The following is a 16,353-nucleotide window of genomic DNA, read 5'->3' as shown; positions in this document are numbered from 1 at the left end:
AAACACCCATGTGTGTGGAGCTCTCATAGTTAGCCAGGCTAAAGGGGAAGGCAGCAAATCCTTCATGAACTCTAGAGCTCCTGAGGCCTAGGAAAATGTCTATACCGGGGCTAAACTCATGCTGCCCTGTAAGACTACATTTTTCCTTTAAACAGAAGGATGTGTGGTGGTGGTGGCACATGCCTTTGATCCTAACACTTGGGAGGCAGAGGCAGACAGATTTCTGAATTCTAGGCCAGCTTCCTCTACAGAGCTAATTCCAGGTCAGCTACACAAAAAACAACACTGTCTCCAAGAGTAAAACAAAAAGAAAGAAAGAAAGACAGAAAGAAAGAAAGACAGACAGAAAGACAGAAAGAAAGAAAGACAGAAAGAAAGAAAGACAGACAGAAAGACAGACAGACAGAAAGAAAGAAAGAAAGAAAGAAAGAAAGAAAGAAAGAAGTGAAAGAAAGAAAGGAAGGAAGGAAGGAAGGATTCATATTTTGTATACAATGAGATGCCTCCCTGTCTATGCCTGAACCATCATGTTAACTATAATTCTTGTCACATCTGTATTAATTCAAATACTGAAGGCTAAATGGGTAAATCTTAATGACAATACAATTGGGGGGGTGCTGAAGAGATGGTTGGTTTAGTGGCTAAGAGCAGAAGACCCAGGTTCAGTTCCCAGTGTCCACATGGTGGCTCCTATTAGCCTGTAATTGCAATTCTAGGGAATCAGTCTGGACTTCACGGGCACCACACATACCACATGGTGCACAAGCATTTATTAGGTGAAACACTCAGGCCCATAAAAATAAGTATATAAAATATATGGTTAAAAGACACTGAGATTCAGGAAGTTCTTAGTGACTTTGGTTATCATTTCTCTCTCCTGGAGACCTGTCTTCCTCATGCTCAGCCTCCCTGGCTTCTAGGACATTTCCTAGCTCTGTGGAGCATGAAGTACTCAACACCATAAGCCAAGCATTGCAAAGCCATCTCCACCTTCACTGCTACACCTTCTCCATGGCTGTGTCTAAAGGGAGAGACTTGGAATCCCACAGATGCAAGGCCAAACCTGTTGGGCTATGTGAGCCCACCCACCCAATAGTCAGATCTACTCCTGTCCTTGGCTATGGCATGAGGCTCTTAAGACAAATTAATCTGAAGGATCTCAACAGCTATGCTGTTAGACCTCTCATTGCTCTGCCCGACCTACAAGCTCCTTTACTGGCTCAAATTCACACCTGAACTCCTCTCCTGCCTCAGCCATCATCAGCTCTTCTATTTCTCTCCACCTGTGCTCTGAAGAATCCACACTAAGGTGGACATTAACCTCTCCATGGACCTCCAGACGTATGCTTGTGATTACTCTTTATTGGCTATTTTGTATTGGTTCGTGGGACCTTCTAGTCTCATGCAGAACACTGCTCACACATTTTGGATCTTACAACACCCTCTTGATTGAGAATCCTGACTAATGACTGACTGAGCCTTCCATGCCTGAAGTCACCCTCTGTCTCCCAGTCCAAGATGAGAATCCCCACCCTAACCCCATGGTGTCCAGTTTCATCTCAGAAGCTAGGCTCTGTACTACCCAATATCATTTGGATCTTGGCCTCTAATTCTCTGTTAAATCGTTCCTCTCTTCTTTAAAACAAATTCATTTTGTTGTTTGTTTTTTGAGACAGGGTTTCTCTGTTTGGCCCTGGCTATTCTGACAGGCTCTCTGTAGATCAGACTTGTCAGGAAGCCAGATATCTGCCTGCCTCGGCCTCTTAAGCACTGGGATTACTGGATTGTGCCAGCATGTTTAATTAAAAATTAATTAGTGGCAGTGCATGTTGGCACCTGCCTTTAATTCCATCCGTTGGGAGGTAGAGGCATTGTGAGTTCCAGGACAGCCAGGGCTATAAATTAACACCTTGTCTCAAAGAAAACAAGCCAAAAATGAAACAAAAATGTTGCAATATGGTCTTAGGAATGTAACTGAGTCTGTTCTTGAACTCTGAATCCTCCCACTTTCACTCAGGTGCTAATCAGCAGGCTTCTGTCTTGACTTTCACTGCGCACTCAGGGCTGCCAGGACTGTTACCTCTCCCAGTCTAACTCCTGACTCTCTCATCAGCATCATCACAAAACTCCTGCTAAGAATTAAGGAAACCTGAATTCTAAGGAACAGTCGGAGCTCCAGTATTTCCAAAGCTCACTCTAATACAGATGGATCCTATGCTGCAGTAAAATGGTCACAGCTGGAGGTCTTAATTCCAGGACTTGGGACTGAGGGGTTGGAGGATCTTGAATTCAAGGTTATTTTTATGTTACAGTGTTGCTCAAAGCGAGTTGGGCTGCTACAAGATACCCTGTCTCAAAACTATACCAAACACACCTAAAATGAAACAGAGGAATTTGAGTGGGCACAGATGGGAAAGCTCGGCACTTTATGGCTAAGCCACCTGCTGCCAGCACCAAAGTCCATGCACAGCCCCAATTCTGAGCTGTGTCTGGGACCCCACTTAGGAGCACGCACCAAAGTAGCTCAGATCCAGGGCTTTTGGTCTAAGAGGAATTCAGGCAGTCACACTTTGGATGCCAGTTCTCCAGCTCAAGTGCCTGTCAGCCCAGGATCTGGTCTTAGTCATGGCTTGGCATCCCTAAATTCCTCCCAGCTGTGCTCTGAACTCACCCTGTACCCCGTTCTGATGAATCTGCCATTCTCCATGGGAGTAGCCTCAAGAAGTCCCTCACATCTGAAGCACCACTCTGAGTGCACTAAACACTGCAGGGGAGGGGCATGGCCAGCAGAGCACCCACCCCTTTCAGCTGTAGAACATTTAGCTCTAGAGTGAGCACTGCTGTGCATTGTGGAACTTAAGCAGTATCCCAGGCTTGGCCTGGGAAGAGCCGTTGACACCCACACTTTCTGGGGTGACATTGTCTCCTGAGGATAGAGTCAGGTCAGGAGCAGCAACTGATGTTCACGAGAGACAAACTTTCTTCACCACCTGCCCATGCTGGCCCTAGGATCTGGACTTTTTGGGTGACATGATGCTGAGTCCCCCAGGTAGATGGGTTTTCAGGGGTCAGGTGGTTATTGTCACTAAAGGTATCCACAAGGATAAGTCATACTGTACTAATTCCCATATTAGATCCCTTCTCACGGGTCACAGAGGTCGTGCTGGGTCCTAAATGTGGACCCAGGTTCCTGCACACTTTTGAGGAGACTGGTCAGGGCTCAGGCTTCACGACATTTTGTTTGAATTATTTTGGGGGATTTTATTTTTACTGTTGGGGACAAACCTAGGGCTGCCATGTGCTGGGAAAAGGCTTTGCCACAGCTGTAGATCATCCCTAATTATAAACTCCTAAATTCTCCCAATCCTGGAACTTTCTAGGTCCCTCACATGATGCAACCTTTGGGGGATTCCTCACATAGAATCATGGGGTGGATTGCATCCCAAAGAGAGACAGTGGGAAATGTTCCCCAGTGTCTGCCTGTGGCTGTGGTGATGAGAGTGCTGACCAGTGGATGGCAGGGCCCATGTGAAACCCTTTTGTTTTCTACTTGAGTGGAATCTTCACCATGCCTTTTTTTTTTTTTTCTTGAAACACAGGTTGCCCTGGAACTTACAGTCTTCCATCACCCTGACTCAGTTTCCCATGACTGGGATCACTGGCTTAAATTACTATGCACATCTTTCTTTTTTTGTATTTATAAATATTCTAAAAGCCAGAAGGATCTAGCATTTAAAATTTTGCGGTCCAAGGCATTTCCAACAGGGGATTCTTGACCTAGGAGTATCCAGACCAGTTTTTATTGTGTGGGTACTTCATTCCCATAACAGCTTATGCTTGACAAAGAGTTCCAAGGTGTGATGTCACTGGGCATCAGGCGGTGTCCCAAATAGCAGCACTGACTCAGGTTGTAATTTAGGCTGGAGAAACTTACTAGGACCCTGGTAATCCTAGCACCCTGGGGCCTCACATGTCCTTAGTCTGATCTAGTGATGAATCAACTGCTCTTGAGGGTGGATTGGAATTCTAGTCACTGTGAGGCAGGAGCATTAGTATCCTACAGCCACTCTGGGCTCCATAGGAAGACCCTGTTTCAATAGTAAAAGGGGTCACTTGTGAGTTCTTACTGTCTTCCCTGAGGCCTTCCTGCTGGAGTTAGAATAGCTGTCTCACCAAGTTGAAGTAGAGGGCAGAATGTTGGTGCCTTCTATAATGAGGACGAGTGACAGATAGTCTATGGAAATTCTAGAAAGATCTACAGGCATCAGAATCTGACCATTCCTAATTTCCTCCTCTCACACCCACACTAGAAGCCCTGTACCCACACTAGCCCCAGCTGGCCTGTTGCCTACTGACATCTCATGGACTCTGTCCCAATCCCCTGCCCTGCCCTCACTCCGCTGACAATGTGGACATCTCAGGACAGTCACTGGACAATGGCTGACACACTTGTCTGAAGACTGGGAATGTTTCTCGATCTTGGAGAGGAAAGAAGGACCCTCCAACTACACTGTCCTCTAAGGAAGTTTATTCAGGTGACGGATGACAGGGACTGTTTTGTCTCACGTCACACATGTCAGTAGAAAATATCCTAGGTATTGGATGCCGCTGTTAGCATTTACAGAACAAAGCACATAGTGTTGGGAAGGATAATAAATTATGAGTCGAATTAGAAAACCCCAAGTCTCTTCCAGGTCCTAAGAGGGCAAAAAATACCACCAAACACAGCATTAATGTGATAGGTTGGTTAAATCTAGTTACCACATTCTAGTGTGATACCTATGACCCTTTTTGTGTCATGCTCAGCTTATAATGACTAGAGGACCTAAGCTTGAGAGTCACCAATGCCTCTCCCTTGCTTCTCCAGCTGCTGAGCATTGAAAAGCCCTAATGAGACAGCATCTGTTTGCAGACATACTGGATTATTCTTCTTCACTTTATCTCTCTGAGTCACCTCCACTCACAGTAAGTCAGTTTAATTCCATAAATTGGAAATGAGTCACGTGGAAAATATACTTTCTCAATACAATCACAGATTTCCATGTAAAAGGTGAAACATGAACTATCCCACCTAAGCTCTGGGCTTGCACAGACGTGCTCTGAAAAGAAACATGTGTTCCCAGCTGCAGTCTGCATTCAATATGGATGCTCTTGAGGTCCTCCCTGACCTGCATAGATTAAGATAATTATCTTGCTTTCTATCAAAAGAATTCATTATGCCAAGTTGGCCTGTAGAAGGAGGCTAGTCTCTTCAGTATTTTATCAGATGTGCTTAATGTATATAATCATCGATAGTAAGTGAAAGATCTGTTTGGAATTGAAACTGAGTGATGCTGGAGGATGATCCTGAGTGCACAATGAGCAGTGGAGGCACCAGAGCCCGGTGTGGATGCCTAGCAGGCTACCACATTGAGCAGGCACCGCTCAACCACCTGTACATACACATCTCCTGAGATCTCTCTACTTAATGGGAGATGATGGCGTCCATCTAGTATAGCACATGCCCTGGAAGGACAAAAGCTACCTACAGGAGCTGTGGTGATGGCTCACAGGTTAGAGCATCTGCTGCTCTCTCAGAAGAACCACATGGTCCCTAACAATCATCTACAATGGGGAATGCTATTCCCTCTTTTGGATCATGAGGGAAATGCACTCAGGAGTGGCCCAGACATACATTTGAAAAAAAAAGATCCATTGAGTTACATGATAAAAATAAATATAATCAGCAACAATAAAAAACACAGCATATGAATGATCAAGTGAAACAGCACCTATAAAAACCTATTTCCCAAAATGACGTTGATGGTCATTATCTTTGTGGTTTAATACTAATGCTGTATTGTAAGAAAAACTGAGGCACATGGTTCTCGATTAGGATTATTCTATATTCCTTTGTGAGAGTTGTCATTTTTTCTGCAGCTCTACAGGCATGAGTGTGTGTTACTCAATATCTGGTGCACACAGTCAATAAGGAATGTGTGTTGTAGACTGATATAGTTAGGATGAGCAGAACACATGACAGCATGGATACAGTATGTCAGTGATTACATCATAAAGTGTGTCTCCATAAAAAAAGTCACATTATCCACACAAAAGACACTATCACCATGTGTACCCCTTGGTGGCTTTGAATTCCCTATTTACCCATGCTGCCTGGACCATGCAAAGATCCATACCCAGCTGTCAGTTCTAAGTCTACAGGAGTGGAAAGGACCCTTAAATAAGAAGGTCTTAAGAGTCAAGAGTTACAAATCAATTTTTATTCATAAGGAATACAATTTACAAAAAACAGGCATAAAATGAACAACTAAAATGGTATAAAAATGAAAAACAGTAACAAGAATATATAACTATGAAATAACAAAAAGAAAACTTCAATGAAAATCATAACCAAAAACATTTCTTAACAGCATTTTCTTAATGAACATTTAGAAACACAGTTGTAGTGCTGTTTCTCCTCTAGGACAAGACATCAAGCAGTCCCCTCAGATGTCTCTCAAATGGTGTTGTCGGTATGAGAAAGGAGAAAGACCTCAACCAGACAGGCTGGCATACGGATACATAAATGTAGGGTCTCTAAACATTGAGGAAATTATCTGAGAAGAAGAATATTCACCCAAAAAAAGTATTTGACTGTGAGGATTGTCGTCACAGGGAACTCCTGAGAGAGAAACTCATTCCTCAGGGGGCTGTCTTCCTGGGATCCGTCCTATGCCATGTCTCCTGCAGTTCCTGAGACCTGGGAGGAGAAGGCAGCTATTAAGACACGGATTTGGTGGGGACACCCATACCAGCTGTCAAGTTGCTGCCTTCTGTCCCCTCAGCTGCATTGGACAGACAGCACTGATCTTTTCACTGAAATCATTGCTGATATCTATGCAGGCTGGGGAACATCACCAGCAACCCTCACAGTACTGTGGGAGAACAAGCTGCTCCTCAGACTCTACCAGTGCAAACCAAGAATGGGGAAATGGGGAGAGACCTAATTGGGGTGCAGGAAGAAAGGAGAAGGCCACATGATACCCAGAGCAAAGCCAATGACCAGGACTCATTTGCCATTTGCACTTGGTTCTTATCCCTACAAGGTGCTTCCAACCATCACATGACCCCTGCATGACCTTTGTCACACGACCAAGAACTCGTTCAAAACTCTTCATAGCATCCAATCTGTGATAGGGAGATGCAGTCATGTGATATGTTATTCCTCTGTCACCATTTCTGGACTGCAGTTTCAAAAAGGGCAGAGAAGTATAATTGCCCATAATTCAGTTTCTGAAGAGTGGTTAACATCCCAGAATACTTGTGCATAGACAGAGCAATGAATAACTCTATCACATGAGGTGGGTGACTGACTGGGTGTGGGGAGATTAGAAAGATGATAGGGGAAACAAAGTTGTATCCAATAGGCAAATGGTATCAGACATTGTTAATCTGACTCAGCTGCTTGTTCCTACCACATTTTGCTGGGTCTGGAGGTTGCTGGTATTCTCCTGTTCGTCTTCATTATTCGGGTTCAACTCAAACAAATATCGCTGTAACTCCTTGCTCTCCTGCTTCAATGTGACCAACTTCTTCTTCATACATGCCTGGTCCATCAGGAGCCGGCTGTGCAGGTTGCTGGAAACACACTCTGCATAGTAAGATCCTGAGGCCTCTTCCTCCCATTCCAACTGCCAAATCCCACAAACTCCACCAGGACCCAGATACCCATAAAGACTTCATAGAATACATCTCCATACATGTATGGCTGCTGCACAAACAGCAAACGGCCAATCCAGGGAAAAATAAATTGTTTCTGTGACCCAAGCACTAATAAGAGTCCATGTCTGTCCAAAAGAACAAGGGATCTACAACTACCCATGAGAGCCCAATGCATCGGGGCAACATCAATTAGTAGGCGGCAAATAACCACAAGAGGACAGTAGAACCAAGGGAGGTCATGCAAACCATGTGGTCCACACATTGAGCTTTGTTAAACCTGGTATGACCCCAGAGCCGCAGGTTGGCCTAATAACACTCTGATGCCTGAATCAGTGTAGTTCTATCCAGAGCCTTGTAAAGATGCATAGACACTGTGCTGAGAAGTCACAGTCTCTTATGGAACTGAAACTGAGTCCAAAAGACCCACGGCACAGTGATATTTAAACAGAAGAAGACATGGACCCAGAGCTGCAGACCCTCCGGTCCAGAACAAAGAGAGGCAGACATGGCCATTCCACAAGTGATGGGCCCTTCTGACCAGTACTTACCGATAGAAGTTAATCTCCTTCTTGAGCTCCTGAAATTTCTCATGATGTTCAATGTTCTTTGTGTCTAAGTTGTGCAGTAATGACATGACCTCTTTCTCCTTTATCTTCAAGTTTTCATAAAATGGATTTGGCCTGAAGTAGGGGCTGGCCCCAGGAAGATAGAACCCAATGAACATCGAGGTTTAGGATTATATGAACTCAGGCTGTGTCCTTTACTACCCCAGCCCTCGAAGGACACTTTCTGAATTCTACATATTTGGATCTTCTTCAGCTTCAGAAACTTGGAATTGTGTGCCCAGGACAACAGATGCTAAGCACCCAGATAAAGGGTTCCCTGGCTCACTTTTTTCAATCAGGAGGGCTGGATCTGCATTCAAACCTGTTATGCTGTCAAGAGCCTTGGCCACAGAGCTTATCCAACCACACACACACACACACACACACACACACACACACACACACGCACACACACACACACACGCATGCACATTCAGAAACCTCTGATTTCATTTTTCCTGTTTTGACAAGTGGAATGCTACAAGCCGATTAACTAATATTCTAGAGGCAGACAGTACACATAGTTCTGGAGATGAGACCAGATATTGCCACAAACTTATAATCTGCCCAAGGCATACAAATGTATAGACAAATGTGACCACACAGGCAAAGAACTGTGCTGTTGAAAGTGGGGCTTCCAAAATAAAGCACTTACACCTCCATGAAACTATTATACGGGTAAATCCTGAGGTCAAAAAACAGACCCCTAAATTCCAAGGGGGGAGGGATAGAGAAACATATAAAAGTTGTGCATATGCATGCAGACCTGTGCACACACAGACACACAAGCTGGGACACACCCACAAGAAAAGAAAAGTAAACAGACTCAGAGAATGAGAAAGAGAGACAAATATGGAAAGAGCACAATGAGAATCAGTAGAAATGTATGCACCATTACTGTCTCAGAGTGTAAGGCCCACAGACAAGAAGGACCAGGCCAGAGCCTCAGAACTTCTAGTTAAGCATTGATATGAACAATGTGGGACCTGTCACCTAAGGGTGCTGCCATGAGATGATAGCATTCAGTCACCTTCCTAGCAAGTACAAACACTCTCCACAAACTCACAGCACCTAGAACCTTGCAAAGCTACCACCTGTCAAGGGCTTTCCAATTGTACACTGGGAACTCATGCTCCAGTGACTTTATCCCTGAAATCTTCACTCAGATCGCAAGTTCAGATTTTCAACAGGCGGAATCAGAGAGTCTATTTTCAAACTCACTCCTCAGTAAGGGTCAGGTTCTGAATCTCCTCTCTATGGGAGATGAGGTTTAGAACAAGGTCGTTTGGTTGGAGCAATGCATACCTCTTGCTCATGGATCCACCTGTCACATAAAGGAGGCGATCTGTCAGCTCATTTCTCTCCTTGGTAGTTAGCTCCAGTTCTCTATTCAGCCTCTCCTCTTCCTCGTTGGCCTGCACCTTGTTTAGGACATTTTCAGGGGATGACGTCTGTCTGCAGGCCTCTGTAGGTAGAAGAACACAAGTGAACCCGCATGGGGCGAATGCATAGAGCATACACAGACCACAGTGAGGTCCAAACAGGAGAACATGCTTGGAAGCCAGTGTCACTGCAAGGAGTTTGGTCTATGTGTAAGAGGCATCCTAAGTGGATCACAGTTCCCCCACTACTATATAGAGACCAAGAGATGTAAGCAGCCAGGTGTTCCCTATGCCCGCCCACACAGGCTTACAAGTACCAGAGAGATGCCTTCTCCAGGATTATTATCAGGTACGCAGGCTACAACCCGGTTTCAGGACCCTCACCCCTCTGGTTTCAGAAGTCAGATCATCAATTCAGCATCCACAATGACTTGATTGATCAGGGATACTCAGATATCCTACACTGTTACTCTAGTCCAATAACTTTGCATTAAAAAGTCATGTAGGGGGAGGACATGGTCAACAGACTTATTAATTCCCCCTACTGAAATGACAAATGCCCCAGAAGTGCCAATAGGTTACAGGCTCTTTCTCTACCTGCTCCATATAGTTTGGCTACTGTAGAAAAATATCTGCCACACAGAACCTCTAATATATGAAGGTAAGATTGGCCCCGTCAGCCAGAGGTAGTCAGAGGAGTTCTAAGAATATAAGGTCATGGCCAGGAGCACAGTTCTCTCCCTCTTACTACTGTCAGATAGTCACTGAATTTAAAGAAGCAATGAAAGTGAAGTACATTGATGCCCTGTTTAATTCAGAAAAGTTATACCCTCCATGACTCCTGATGGTGTTATTATATCAATTTAACCTACCGAATGCACTGTAAAAGTAAAGACTAGAAGTTCACCCAATAATAGCATAGGCATTGCCATATCCTCCATGTGGTTATGGAGAAACTAATGATGTGAAAACCTTGACTTTCAGGAATTGTGATAATCATGGAATTCAATATCTGTGGAGATGTTCCAGTGGTTGTGGCCCATTACTAAAAAGGCCAGCGGAAGACCCCCACACTCACCCCTGAGAGGAAGCTCAACATACACTGCCCAGAACTTACTCCACATTCCCCATGTCCTGTGTCCATCATTACCTTTAGGTTCCGTTTGCTTCACTCTAGACTCTTCTCTACCAACATCAACTCTCCCAAAGCGCCTGAGAAGACGGGCAAACATGTCTGTGGATATATCCTTTGGACACTAAGAGAAAAAGTAGGGAATTGGTTGTCACAACGATACTGGTGACATCACAGGGATTCCAAGGTCTCTCTAGGAGACAATAGAATGTCCACGAAGGGACGGCTGATGTCACGGAAAACAGACTTTGCCTCCCTGCTAATGTTCTCCCTGTACTGAGCAAAAGCTGATGTGCCCTTTTCAGGAGACTTCCCTGTGGCATGCCACTGAGCACCACATGCTTCCAAAGCCAAATTTGGCTCTAGGCTGGATTGGAAAAACCTAAGTCATTGCTATGTATCTAAATGAGTGCTTCCTCCCCAATCCCTGCACAGAAATGTTTCATCCTACCTCAAATTCTCCTCAGTCAGCAATATTACCCATTAAAGATTACTGAGAAATCACACCAGTTCCTATAAGTAGCCAAAGAGGTCTCCTGTCTCATCATGTGCAGGTGCATGAAATCACACCCAGAAATAGCCTGTCGGGTAGGTTGCGATGTGGGTGTGTGTTATAGGTACAACCTGAAGCTTTGTGCTTAACATTTGACAGTTGCCACCAGATTCCTTAGGAGAAAGAATTGCATTCATTATGGTCCTGGCAACAATGTGGTGATCTGTTAGCAGAGGAAACTGAAATATTGGATCCACCAGTGAATGCACCCTCAGGCTGAGTGTGGAGCTCTCCTCTTTGCACTTAAGTTACCAAAGCAGGATTGCTTACAGGCCTCTCTAAGCTCCAACGTGTGAGTTCATCTGAAAAATAAAATAGTCAGCAGATGTGTGTGTGTGGGGGGGGGTACAGCCAAAGGAGTAGGACAAGCCTAGAGACATAACTCAGTGGACAGAGTAAGAAACAACCATCTTCACTCCTGTTTCATGGATCACCCCACAAAACACAAACGCATCTATCCTACTTAAAAAAAAAAACAAGTTATTTTATTGAATGCATACACTAATACTGTTTACACTATTAGTAGCAAAGCTCAGATTTTGGGGGCAGATCCATGACTTGAACTATCTTCCGGACAACATATAAAGCAATAAATAAATAAATAAATAAATAAATAAATAAATAAATAAATAAAACAGAAAAATAAAAAACACAAAAAGCACAAGCCTCTCATGTGAAGTTACAGAAGAGTGATCCAGTGGTCACTTCTGACCAGGCCATTTTAGCTATGACAGTGCATAGTGACCCTTAATTTGATGGGTCCTATATAAAGCTTTGTGCAATATTGTCATTTTAACAAACCTCATCCAGAACATACAGAACGACACAGGATATGATCACAATGTCCTTGCTGTGTATCAAGTTATTTTTCTGTGTCCTTGATTGTCAGGCATATTACAGCAACAATCTGAGATGGCTGGTAGACTTGGAAGAAAGTGGATATGAAAGATCCCCATTTATATATCAGTAAAGCCATTTCTTAAGAATGAGAATCTTTTAAGCTGGCCGTCGCTTAGGCCCTTGACATTAGACAATAGACCAGAAAGTACAGAAAGCACATTCCCACCCACGCTCTAGGAAGCTGCCGGGCCATAAGAACAGAGGGTATAGAACATATTTACTGCAGGGCAATTACAAGACAGGAAACATCTCTGGGAAGCTGACTGACCACTATAGAAGTGAGATGTCCTTGGTACTGAATGCAGCTGTGCTATAGGCTGACATAGCTATAGCCTTGTCCTGGGAACTCCAGAAGAGAAACACCTGCCAAGACAGATATCCTTGGTCCTTGTCCTGGGAACCCCAGGATAAGAAAACATATATCAAGTCAGACGTCCTTGGTACTGAAATAGCTGCATTGATGTGGTTATGGCCTTATCCCAGGAATTCCAGGATGAGAAACATCTGCCTACTTATCCTCGGCACCGAAATAGCTGAGCTAAGGAAACTGTGTAATCTTCACTGACTGTTTAATCTGTACATTTTTGTTGTTCGAGGCTCCTCACATCCCTCCTTCGTGAGGACCGTGTCGAGCCCCAGTGCATTGGATTCCCAAAGTAAACCTCTTGTTTTTACATCAAGACTGAGTCCTGTGTGTTCATGGGGTGGTGATTGTCCTCAGGACTGCTGCGAGAATCTCCTCTGTCTGAGGGTCTTTCAGATAAAGCTATAGTTGTGGGTTACACACCTCAATTCTCATTGGCTAATGCTGTCCTCACAGTCCTTGGAGGCCCCTTTGTAAGACGACCTGTTGGAAAGTGGAAGCAGCTTTATTTGAGCTCAAAGTGAACCTGACGAGCAACGTAGAGAACAAGATGGGGTAATTGAGACCCTGTCTAAAACCAGCACAGAATCCCACCCTTCTTTCAAAGCATCATCTACCAATTCTTGAATTTTTACCATTCTCTGCCAACCAGTCTTTCATTCAGGAAAGGTAGAAAAGAACTGGAAATGATCTTTGTATTCTAAGGACCTCGATCTGTCTTTCCTTAGGTCCACGTTAAGAACAAATGAAATGGGTATGACCATCTGAACAACTTAGTATCACCTACTCAGCATTTCTAGCCTAATACTGTGCCTATGGCAATCTCAAGCTTCCCTAATGTTGCTGCCCCATCAAGAAGAATGAAGTTCTATGGTCAATCCCCAGTGAACCTTTCAAGGGGTTAGAAGAAAGCCATCAGAGATACTGCACTTCTTTGTCCTTAGATTAAATCAAGATGATACAACGTGAATCTATTGGGCTATTCAACCATACATCTTCCTCACAACCCCACCTATCTGAGTTCATTGCTTGGCAGAATTCATGCCCCACCATCCTAGCTATTTCTTGATTCATTGCTGCCAAGGGCCAGGTTTCCTGAGTTTTGTTTTTTATAGAATTGGGTGTAGTCAATCATAGTTGCCCTCTGTAAGAAATGACAAATATCTATAATAACTGACCACACTGTACTTGTGTATACAAGTACAGTAGTGGAAAATTCAGCATAACTGAGGAGTGGGAAATCACCACTGTGTCCTGGCCTTTCTCTGCCCATATCACAGCTCACAGGCGGCTGGGGCAAACCTTGAGTTCCTCTGTAGAAACAGAGTGATGTTGAATGGACACTGAGCAGGCAGAGCAACACAGCTGAGGCAACTCAATTCCAGCAACAAATGCATTATTTGTTTCCCATCTTAACAGCTCCTTTTGAGGACTTGTCCCCACACCCAGCTTAAACACAGCAATTTTCATACATGCCAGCCTGCTATTTCATATTGTTGCTGTAATACGCCTCCACATCATAGATTTCAAAAAAATATATACCTAACACTGAGAAGGGTGATGCCTGTCAACATCTAGTGCGTTGGGGGCCCAGGTATGCTCACAAATAACCAGGACACAGGGGATGCAGAGCAAAGGCAGATGCAACTGCATGCAGCTGCAAGCTTATTAACCCTTATACAGGCATGAATATGCATTACCTCACTTTCCCTTTTGGCAAGATATAATAAGATCGTTATTCCAATGATACCAGGAACAACCGAGACAAGACTAGGCAAAGAAGTAAGACTAAGCAAAGGCTTCTCCTTAAAATATCTGTATAGCAAATCACCCCTCTTCCTAGTATCACAATATGCTTGTCATAACCCAGAGAGCATGAGAGCCGCTTCCACAAACATAGGACATAGTGCAACAGAGTGTGAGGTAAAGTGAGAAAAACATTTTCTTCTCAAGGGCAGCATTCCAGCCCCTGCTTGCATCTCTCAGCCGTCTTTCCTTGATCCTGTCTGGGAAGTATATCTCAGTGACTCCACAGTTTCTTTCTTCGTCCTTTTGTTTTAAAAGTAACACTTTCTATAACATAGCTAAATGTCCTCGAAGGGGTTTAATCGTGCAAAAATAAAGCAGTATAATATATAATGTATGCAACCTTTAATGACAGTATCTATTTTCTTAGGGATATTTTTCAGATACCTTCCCAGATCTGGATTTAACTTTGGTAATTGTTATCTGTCTACAAAATCAACAATATCGAATAAATATTCCAGTTTCTGGCGTAAAGTCCTCGGGAGTAAGAACTAATGATTTTGCAATTTGCTCGGTGTCTATTGTTATGTCCCTCATTTCATTTCTGATTTTTAATTTATGTATTGCCTCTCTTCTGCATTGTTAGTTTGAGGAAGGGGTTGTCTCTCTTGTGGATCTTCTCAAAAAAAAAAAAAAAAGAGGAAGAAAAGACAGCTCTTGCTTTCCTTGACTTTGTATTTTTCTCTTTGTTTCTAAAGGCTTGATTTCAACCCTGAGTTTACTCCTTTCATCAGATCCTACCAGACTCTCTATGGGATGAGGCTTTGCCTCACTTGGTAACAGCAGCATGGAAAAAATGAAGCTTCTGCTGATCTCTGTTGTGGTGTTGCACATCACAATCTCACCGAAAACCATGCATAGCCTGGTTTTAGGCTCTATTAAAGCAGCCCAGTATTTCAGTGTTACCTGCAAGGTGCCATGGAACGGTAGTAACATAATTCTGCATGCACATCGACAGGTTTCTCCACGGTCTTCTGGGTCATTTGATAATAATTTATAGTGAGTTCATGGATGAACACAAACACACACACACACACACACACACACACACACACACACTTTACTTACATGGTGCATATTCTTTGCACACCAAAAATAAAGTGAGAATTACTGAAAATGCACCAATAGTGCAATCGATGGAGGGAGCTGTGGGGAAGCTGGGGCTTAGAGTTACTTAAAAGACCGGATGCAGATTCTCCTTCTATTGGAGGAGAAACTTGATAGACAATGGGGATCTTTATTTTCTTTCTCTAGAGCACACAGGACTAGGGTGGCAGCTAGGGCTTTGAGCATGTTTGGCAAGTACTGTAGCACTGAATTAAATCCTAGGGCTGGAACCCTATTAATCATCTACAACAATTACAGGGCAGGCTGGATGACGACACTCAGCTGACAATGTGGACATCTCAACACAGTCACTGGACAATGGCTGACACACTTGTCTGAAGACTGGAAATGTTTCTCGATCTTGGAGAGGAAAGAAGGACCCTCCAACTACACTGTCCTCTAAGAAAGTTTATTCAGGTGAGGGATGACAGGGACTGTTTTGTCTCATGTCACACATGTCAGTAGAAAATATCCTAGGTATTGGATGCCGCTGTTAGCATTAACAGAACAAAGCCCATAGTGTTGGGAAGATTAATAAATTATGAGTAGGATTAGAAAACCCCAAGCCTCTTCGAGGTTCTAGGAGAGCAAAAAAAAAAAAAATACCACGAAATACAGCATTAATGTGATAGTTTGGTTAAATCTAGTTACTAGTTTCTATTGTGATACCTATTGTCAGTGCCTGTGCCGACAGTGTGTGAATATCAGGTGTAGGTTTGTGGGGTTGAAAGAAAACACTTACACGGGTCACCCCTTTTTAGCGAGTGCCACCAAGGCTTTACTGAGATCTCCTTATATACCAG

The 16,353-nt window shown here is 43.7% G+C and overlaps 1 protein-coding gene and 1 long non-coding RNA gene across 2 annotated transcripts; both read right to left on the bottom strand.

Moving 5' to 3' along the window:
• Positions 1-6,245: 6,245 nt before the first annotated feature.
• On the bottom strand, positions 6,246-7,678 carry LOC134483527 (uncharacterized). The gene is made up of 2 exons (XR_010060352.1): positions 7,455-7,678; positions 6,246-6,739 (listed from the first exon to the last, which is right to left on the bottom strand). It is a non-coding gene; the product is annotated as an uncharacterized LOC134483527 (long non-coding RNA).
• Positions 7,679-8,189: 511 nt separating this feature from the next.
• LOC134483526 (disks large homolog 5-like) lies at positions 8,190-11,001 on the bottom strand. The gene is made up of 3 exons (XM_063278761.1): positions 10,839-11,001; positions 9,612-9,771; positions 8,190-8,393 (listed from the first exon to the last, which is right to left on the bottom strand). The coding sequence occupies exons 1-3, from the start codon at positions 10,918-10,920 to the stop codon at positions 8,246-8,248; spliced, it is 390 nt and encodes a 129-aa protein (XP_063134831.1). The 5' UTR covers positions 10,921-11,001; the 3' UTR covers positions 8,190-8,245.
• Positions 11,002-16,353: the final 5,352 nt, after the last annotated feature.

The sequence above is a fragment of the Rattus norvegicus genome, chromosome 19, assembly GCF_036323735.1.
Source record: "Rattus norvegicus strain BN/NHsdMcwi chromosome 19, GRCr8, whole genome shotgun sequence".
NCBI classification, from domain to species: Eukaryota; Metazoa; Chordata; class Mammalia; order Rodentia; family Muridae; genus Rattus; species Rattus norvegicus.
This window is presented reverse-complemented; position numbering and strand designations above follow the sequence as displayed.